The sequence below is a fragment of the Papilio polytes genome, unplaced genomic scaffold (genome assembly GCF_000836215.1).
Source record: "Papilio polytes unplaced genomic scaffold, Ppol_1.0 DF821067.1, whole genome shotgun sequence".
NCBI classification, from domain to species: Eukaryota; Metazoa; Arthropoda; class Insecta; order Lepidoptera; family Papilionidae; genus Papilio; species Papilio polytes.
The window spans coordinates 2,930,183-2,940,058 of record NW_013528137.1 but is presented as its reverse complement, the minus strand read 5'-3'; the positions used below and the strand labels follow the sequence as shown (position 1 = coordinate 2,940,058).

General features: G+C 33.6%; 1 protein-coding gene across 1 annotated transcript; it reads right to left on the bottom strand.

Moving 5' to 3' along the window:
- Nucleotides 1-4,428: 4,428 nt before the first annotated feature.
- LOC106109851 lies at nt 4,429-6,020 on the bottom strand. Its single transcript, XM_013291488.1, has 2 exons — nt 5,777-6,020; nt 4,429-5,604 (listed from the first exon to the last, which is right to left on the bottom strand). Exons 1-2 carry the CDS (start codon nt 5,931-5,933, stop codon nt 4,769-4,771), a joined length of 993 nt encoding a protein of 330 aa, XP_013146942.1. The 5' UTR covers nt 5,934-6,020; the 3' UTR covers nt 4,429-4,768.
- Nucleotides 6,021-9,876: the final 3,856 nt, after the last annotated feature.

Genomic DNA, 9,876 nt, shown 5'->3' with positions numbered 1-9,876 from the left:
GTTATTCTGAACCAACAATGAGTGTTATTACTCGCTGGGCGGTAAGAAAAACTATTCAGCCGGTATTTATAAATATGCATTGTTTGTGAATACATTTGCAACATAAAGTCTAAAGATGTGTAGCTTGTAATGATTATGTAAAACAGTATAATAAATTTCCTAAGGTAATTACATTTGTTAACTAAGTAACTATTTTATGGAGATGTGAAAATTAACTTTCTATCGAAAGATCTTATCTCTACCAATAAAAAAACAGAAGAAAAGCAAAGTTAAATAAACTTTGAGTAAAAGATTTTAAATATTTTAACCTCATTAGATCTTTTTAAATTCTTGGATCTGAAAGCAAGATCTTTTGTATTACATTTATAACCATTGATTTATTGGTGTTTCGTATATCCATATGATATGAGGGTTTTAATTTTCAGTACAGTTATCTTAACGTGACAAACGGATTGGAAAATTTGAGGTATATAACAATCTTTCAAATAAATATATGCAAGTACAAGCGATAACTAATGAATTTAGATACAGATATTGTAAACAGTGTGCGAGTGTTCGCGTCCGGTCGCTGGAACAGTTCCCGGTATCAGCTTGTTGACTTGCTATTCTTTGGAACTAAATAACCGGTTGTTTGAAGTCCCATCGTCGGACACAAACAACGTGAACTGTTGAGTTGTGAAGAATTACTGTTCATCGCCAATGATGTTAAGTACATTCTCATATTTTTTTTGTATTTCATGTAACATTTAATAGACAGTTCCAATCATCTTTCTGGATCTCTTCCATTTAATGTATCTTATTTCATTATTTCCACATCTTGAAAGACAAAATGTTTCCATTTAGAAATAATCTAATAATCCATTGACATCCGTCTATTACCGTCTTTAAGTTCTTTTTAAAAAGTCTATTTATACTTATGTTAAAAGAACCCATAACTCGTTTATAAAGTTACATCTGTACGATTTCTTTAAACCATAGTCATTGACATAACTTTTCGATAAACCACCGGAGACTGGCTGTTATCAGGAGATGCTGTCCCGCGGGAGATAGCGACCGCGTCCCTACCGCCTTATCTGTACACTTCTGTTCTGATTATATTATCACAAACACCATCGTTTTATCTAAATATGAACCAATGGCTTCTTATAATGTGCTGAGAGTGTAGATACATTGGTACTTTAAGACCTAGTTTAGAATTCATGTGTGTAAAAAAGAATTGTAGAATCGTGTAAAAAGGAAATTCATTTATTTAAGTAACAAATTCTATGTTATCCTTTGTGTGTAAAATGACATGATAATTTTTAGTAGACAAACACTTTACAAGTACGCATGAATTGGAAGGAAGTTGTAAGTACAATGAGCGATGGATCTATTGCCGAATACAAAGAAGACAAATCAAGTATCGCCTCTGGCTGCGGCCGAAGTTGTGTCAGGGGCTTCCCCTCTTGTAAATATCACAATGAATGCTGATTTAATTATCCCAAGTCTGGGGTAGATATCAGCTCCTTTTTGTCTCAGAAAAATGCTCAGGGTGGATAACAAAAAAATCCTTTGTCAAATTTCTTGACGTTAAAAAACTACATTTTCTTACTAAGCAATTTAAGTCTTAGTTTATGTTTTGTTTACTATGGATTCTTTTAAGAATTGCATTACTTAGTAATCACATTTTCAAAAATTAACTTAAATATTTGTAATTTAACAAAATTAAATTAAAATTTTATTTGTATTTCTTAAGTGCGTCAGAAAATGAGATAATATTCAAATGCGTCTTTTTTACTACTTTCTTTTATGTAAGAACGTCATTTATTTTCTTTCATTAAACTTTAAAAATATTGATTTATTTTCCGTGTGGAACTATCAATTTATTACGCTTACAAAAACACGTTACAAGCCCACACAAATTGGTAGGCATCGTTGAATAAAAACTTGTAACTATTTTCGTAAAGAATTGTATTTCAAAGGAATAGTTAAAGTTGTTCTTTCATCCAATAAAAAGGGATTTAAAAAAATAATATTAGATTAGTGAAATATTTTTTATAATTTGTTTCAAATTATTCAATAGTGAAGGGTAATTCGAAAAATGGTCTACCTAAAAACCGATAACGAAAAAAATATATCGTCAATTTACGGTAATTAAGCTCGTAGTGCTTCACTATTAGGAGTGGAGTGAAACCTGTCTCTGTCGCGCGGGAGAGGGATCGATTCCCGCGGCGCGGTGCCAGCGCGCGTGCAGCCGCGCGGCGTTGCCAGCCCGCGCCTGTTTTGTTTGGGTTGCTGCGCCCCCTCCCCCGCCCGCCGACAAACCCCGCGTAAAAACTTTCGACTAGTGCTGTATCTTGGTAACGCCAAACTTTCAATATTAATATGATAATTTATTTATTTTCTATTAAATTAAGGATTGAATCTATAAGGAAAAATGCATATAAATATTTTTAAACAATACAGCTTTGTTGAATTATAATTGTAATGCTGCTATTTTTAAACTACGTACAGTTCATTCATTAAATCTATATTTACACTTCTATACTTTAGTAGTAGTAGTATTTTTTATAATAAAGCGTAAATACACATTACTTCTTGGCGTAGGATGTCAGTATATTTTTGAGTAATTCCTTATTTAATAAAAGGCCCGACACTTAAGATACTCTTTAGGCTATAAGTAAATTGGAAAAAAACCTTCATGTGGGAAAGGAACCATAAACTACGAACTGCCAACATCAAGGAAGCAAGATTGCCATGGTACAGTAATAGTATATCCAATGTCAAAGGCTTTTGTTGTCATTTGTGCATTTGAATTTTGACATTTGCAACTGAGAATTTGACAAATGTAAACAATAAAATAAAGTTTTTATAATTTCTTATGGATGAAGCACGTTGAAGAGCTAGAAGAAGTAAAAGCTTCCTCTTAATCTACATCCATCTTGGAAGTTCCCAATTTATCAACGTGTAATCAGAGGTTTAAGTTCACTTTAACTATTATGTTTGCATGCGATACTTTCACATCACTAGTAAAAAGCACAGAAACTGTTAATACGTGTGAAGTTACGATTGGGAGGGACTTGTTGGCGGAAAAATCAGAGTTTGTCTGTCTGTGTGCTAGACGAGACGTGTAGCCACAGGTGAGTGCTGAGTTAATAAATTTCGACTTGTCTCGCTCCTAAATCGGGCGCGTGTGAACTCGAGCCCTCGCTATATTAAATTCTTATTTTATTTATGGCGTACTTTTTTTTCGTGAACGGAACGAAGGCAAATCTGATCAATGGTTAAAACCTTGTATAGCTTACAGAGTACAGACACAATAACCACTACGATCACGATAATAACAAGACATTAGCGTAGATGGCTACTTACATCGTAACACGAAGTCTTCTGTGAATCGGAACTATTACATCTAACCCCTAGCCGATAGCCACAGTTCCTAGAATACGTTTTGGCTTGTTTTCACCAACTAGTTATATTATGTCTCGTGGCTTACGTTGTAAATTAAAAAAATTAGTAACGGCGTGTCTGTTCTGGCGACCTTCTTGTACACACACGCCAGATGACATTGCACGCACTGTTTAGTCTTTGCTTCTAATTGCTATTGTATCAATACGTTGTTTAAAGTAGGTATTGTTTGTTGTATTTAATGCTACAGGAATACAGAGATTAATTTCTAAATTTAAAGATGAGCTTACTTCTATGTAAAACGAACGTAAGTGTTAAGGAACCCGCCTTAATAATATTCGTATAGAAATCTTTTGTATTATCTGTGGTAATATACAAAGAATAAAGATTGCTTTAATCAAATGGATTCATGTAATGAGAAGTACAAGTACCTATAGTCAAATACTGACTTTAATAAGTTTGCTAATCTAAATAAGGTTTAGTAACTGTCCGATCGTGGATTTAAATAGTTCTCACCATTACGTATTGCTCCAGTGTCGTTTAGTTTTGGATTGTATACTCGTTTGGTTTGAAACTGCATTTGGATCAGCCCAGCAAGGAGACTGACACTGAGAGTTTATTTGGATCAGTCTTGTGAGCGTATAATGATTGCACTACGGAAAGAATATTTGGAAACAGAAGAAAACATATTGCTAGGGTTATTTATAAGATGCGAATATTTTTTGCTAGAATATTCTAGGACAAAATCTCCCGCAATCTTGGTAAATAGCAGTGTGTGTTCCAAAGACGTTTACACATTCGTTTCGCGAAACTTGTTAGCTCAGCCGGCTGTACCGATATCTGTATTTGCTATACCTTAGTGGTAGCGCATGTGTTAAGATTTTATTACGATTTTTTATACATTCATGTAATCCGCCTCTATAGACATACTAGATTTCGTCCGCGATTCCTTTCGCCTCGAATTAAAAAAAAGTGAGTAGCCTATGTATACTTCCAGGCGTCTGAGCAATATCATCGAGATCCGTTTAGCCGTTTAGGCTACCAACTTTAACAAACATCCATCTATTTAAACTTTCGCAATTATAATATTAGCAAAAAGTAAGATTTACCAACAACTGAAAAACTATTAGACCAAGTCACACTTTTCTATGTTTGTATCAAATAACAAAACAATTTTAATAGCTCAAGTTTATTAATACATTAGAGTAATGTAATAATATTATGCAAACATGGAATGTATTTTTTTTAATAAATAGGAGAAATCACGCTAAGTTAAACCTAACTGCTTACTGCATAAAGCCTTACATCTTATTTTTCTGATAACAGATACGTTTAGGTACAAGGATTTCACGTAATCTTAAATTTTACAGTTTTTAATTATCTAATTTAATGTGCTATTCGTTTGATCATTAAGCTCATGTATTAACAATTCTTGTATTTTACTTCTCACTCTTAATCTCCTAACCGGTTCTAAGTGCTTAAAGTACGGCGTTAGCGACGAGAGAAACATTTCATCGAAATCTTCGTCGGAACTCTCCCGTCGACTATTCGCCGGGGTCAGGTTAGACTGGACAGCAAAAGATATCTCATCGTGTTTCATCGGTATGGGCCTATACTTCACCACGACTTCACCTCCCTCAGTTGCCACGTCTTCGCCGCTGTCGGCAATACTTTCCGCCATCGCTTCTTCCCAACTACTGGCGATATTTCGCGGCATCACTTCTTCCCAATTATCGGGGATACTTCGTAGCATCGTTTCTTCACATCCATTAGTGATATTTCCTGGCATCGCTCGTTCCGAACTATCAGGGATACTTCTCTGCATAGCTTCGTCCCAACTATCGGGGATACTTTCCGTCATCGCTTCTTCCAAACTATTGGCGATATTTCGAGGCATCGCTTCTTCCAAAGTATTGGATATATTTCGAGCCATTGCTTCTTCCCAATTATCGGGGATACTTAGTGGCATAGTTTCGTCCCAATTATCGGGGATACTTCGTAGCATCGCTTCTTCCCAACTATCGGGTATACTTGGCCAAAACGCATCTTCGTTTCTGTCGGCTCCTTTTCCTAGCATAATTTGTTTGTAAAGGAACCACATCGCTTTAAAATGTGGCCATCCACCTTTATATTCTTGGATATCCTTTATATTTTCCATCCTTAACATTCTTGTAAAGAAACGCCGTAAAGTTTGCCATTTTAAATAGATCGTGTTTACTGAAAATATTAAAATACGTTTTTGAATTAACTCATTATTAGTTCTGGTTCATAGTCATATCCATAGATGGCAGTGGCATTGCTTTGTAAGCTAATGTAATCTTGGAACAAGCAAACAGGTTGAAAGTTCACACGACAGCCGGTAGATGTCGCTATTTTAAAATTACATTACCTGGAATATCTAACTTCTCGCTAATCTCTTGCCAAGCTGCATTCATTTTCTTTCTATTGTGGTAGTATGGGTGGTTAACTTGCCAGAGACATGGTCGGCTCTCGATTTCTTCAATCAATCTGGTAACAAGCTCTGGATTCCTTAACCGCCTCGCCATTTTGTTAACGTCGCGCGTCTGACGGAGATACTGCGTCGCCCGACGGGCGTCAACCGCGATGCGCGCGTTGCGTCTCGCGTTAACTGACAAAACACCGCCATCACTAGTGATGTTCATACTTGACAATTAAAATTGATTATTTTTATAAGTTTTAATTGATTACTGAAAACTAACATTTTCTTGTTAAATGAAAAAGGGTAGTATGACAATTTATTTATTTTAAAATATATCAGGTACATTTCAAGATGGAACGTATCTTACTTTCCTGTACTTGTTACAATATTAACAATAGCTGTTGCAAGCGACTTCGTCGGCGTGAAACAAAATAAAAAAAAAAAGATAGCCTATATTACTCACTGATAACGTAGCTTTTTGATAGTGAAAGGATTTTTTAAAGTGACAAAGTAGTTTTTGAGTTATTCTAATACATACAAAAATAAAAATCTTACCTCTATACGTTTTTTTTACATTGTAATGATTTTAGGTTTATAATTATGGCGTTGAATTTATTAAATCTAGATGTCAATTTCAATTTACCTAAATCTTGCTAGGAACCGGAGGGAACATATAACTTTTAAAGCTATTGTGTCAGGTGAAACATTTCTCTTGGTATATTACGAAAATATGCTGGCAACACTATGGTAGCTTGCAACGCGTACTGATATCGGCGAGCGCAGCTTGTACCGCGTCCGCGCGAAAAGTGCGACGTTGCCATACTGTGCTTAGTGGTCGCTTAGTTTTATTGAACTATGAAATAAAGCAATTCCTTTTATTTATATACGAATAAATTTAAATTATTGTTATTTTATTGATGTGTCAAAATGAAGAAATAATTTACATACCTACTTATACTTACGGTTCCCAGTTAATTTGTTTCTTTAATACGATAAAAGCATTTAAGCTATAAGTGATGTGAAATCGATGTTTATTTCTATAATTTACCTACGTTTTTGTGCTCGTTATTAACTGTTCGCAGTTAGGCATTGTGAAAAACTGTTAACAGTGACATCTAGTACATCTTATATTTCGCTTAATATTTCATGAATTGATTAATAGATGTCGCAAATACCATGAGTTTCCCTAGAAATATAGATTTATTCCTTTTTATATTCTTACTTATACAGAACTAGCTATCGCCCGCGACTCCGTCCACGTGGAATTAAAAAAAAAAAAACAAAAGTCAGTAGCCTATGTGTTCTTCCAGACTATCCTCTACATCCATACCAAATTTCATCGAAATCCGTTCTGCCGTTTAGGCTACAAACTCTAATCTTGCATCCATCAATCTATCTAAACTTTCATGTTAATACTATTAGTACTCGTATGATTACAAACATTTTAACGAGAAAAATGTTTTTACGGCGTCATTAATCATTACTTAATATAACATGAGCACAAGCTTCTACAAACAGATAAATGAAAAAGAAATCGGATGTAAAGGGAAAGTTTAAAATAAAAACACATTATATCCGTTCACATTTTATTTAGAGTCATCGGTATAAAATATATGAGATATAAAACAGCACAGTCGTAATTTAAATTAAAAGTATATCAATATCCAAATATAAAATACGTCAATATTTAGAAATTATATTACGGTAGAGACTAAATGTAGTGTTGCCGCATGAATCCAGATATGTTCCCGATTGTGCGAACTCATGGACTGCGTGTTACATCTGTGGCGATCTAACTTTGATTGATTACTATTCTTTCATGACTGATTGGTTCGCGAACCACAATAGACTATTATTTTGAACCATAGCTCACTGAACCGCTTGCGAGAAGTGATCAATCGACACAGATGTACAGCGCTAGCCGCCGGCTCTGGCCACACGTAACCTCTACACAACTTAACCGAAGTAGATGAACGTACAAGGGATGACAGTTGAGTTAATGGACATGGAAATGGAAATGTAACGTATTCACTGTGATATCCAAACAGCACGCAATTTTTAAATCAAGAACGCCTCGCGAACCATCAAATTTTGTCTCGTAAAAACCTTCCCAAACTTCAGTAAAATCGACCATACATAATTATTAGCCTTACATTTATTATTTATCACAGTGAATAGAGCTTAGGCTTTAGGTAGGGTGATAGACGACCTAGGGGAGGCCGAGGACCTCTCTTCAGGTACTAACAAAAAATCCTTTGAATCTTAACCTCAACATTTACGTTTATACGTCAATACATCTATGTCTATACATTTATTATTATAATGCAATTGAATACACATAATCGATTGGCGATTTCGAAGCGTACAAAGCCACGGAATGTCGGGTACTCCTCTCGGCGAAGAGTACATTAGCACATAACACACGGCCACGAAACTACAACTAATAAATAGAAATTCCGGATAAAAGCTTTATAAGATGCTATAAGCTATACAGAGATCGAAACTGACGTCAATTCCTCGCTAAATCCCTGAATTAAAATCGGCAATTACAATATTTATGAGATTCATAGAAAATATTCTATAATCTGCTAACTAAAGACGGTACGTTAATATTGGCTCAATGTACCTTTGGCACGGAAATATTAAAAAGCTACAATGCAACACATTGACGTTGTCATTTTGAATATAATTCGGCTAAATTAACTCGATAGTTGTGGCAACACTGAGTCGAAGACGTCAGTGAACGCGTCAAAAATCTTTGGCAAAAACAAGATATTGTAATAAAATTATTTAAAGAGCAACATTGTAAGGTTATTGTTAATATTATTAAATTATTCTATGACACTGAAAGATTAACATGTGGTATAGAACATAGAAATACAATAATTAAATAATTAAGAAAAAAATAATTACCATACACAGAATACAAGTAAAATTGCTAAGTAGACAATTGTTTAAGTATATTACGGTAGAAAACTTAAGTAGACTAATTTTGACAAGAAGTTTTTCGAGATCCATAAGTTTATGGCCCTATTTGGACCCGGGTTACTATAATGACTAGAAAAAAAATGTGTCTAAGAGCCAAGTTCAGGAAATCTTTGAATCCAAAAACCACTAAAAAAAGAAATGGTATTTAACTTTCGAACACTTTTTCAGTCTTAGGATAAGATTTTCGTTATATTTATCAAAAATCAAAAGATATTTATCAAAACAAACAGAATCGAAATGTGTATGGAGAATGGATATATTCAAGGAAGTGTTAGTTGAAATCTAGTTATTTGATATTTGAACGCTTGCTCTAAAACAGTAAGTATATTAAAACATCGATTTACAACACCTACTTATACGTAAAATTCTAATTTAAAGATATATTTTCTATAAACATTGATAATACACAAACATCTAAATATCGGTCGAAACAAGAAACACTCTTGTTTAAATAACAGCTCCGGATGAGCTTGCAAAGTTGTTGAAGTCATTTTTAAATCGTGTAATAAATTATTTTTTTAACCATAGTTTAACTAAAACATCTTAAGATTTAACAACATATTAATAAAATCAATCAAGATATCCGAACGGACTTTTTAAATTAAAAATAACAAGAATAATAAAGATATATACGAAAAACTGAATATAAAGGAAATCACAATATATTGTAAGCTCAAACACCAATTACATTCGAAGTAACATGGTCTCAAACATGTGTTCATCACTTAAATCTATAAATGTATTGAATAAAGGTTATATTATGCACTAAAATAAGTATATTTCTGTAAATATTTGTGTGAATGTAATCCATAGTGGAAATTAAAAATCGTCAAATGTCTAATCTGTGAAATATAATATTAACCCCATAAACATCAGTTTTCGAATTTTATGCTGTAGGTGGTTTTAATATTATTGATAATCAGAAGATTTTTTAAATAATTTCGTTAAAAAATTACAATTTTTCTTTAATTTTGGTCATTTTCGTATTTATTTTTAGGTAAAATCGTCTCACGTACAATATTATCTAGTATATTTGAATTATTAAAAGACTTATAAAAGTG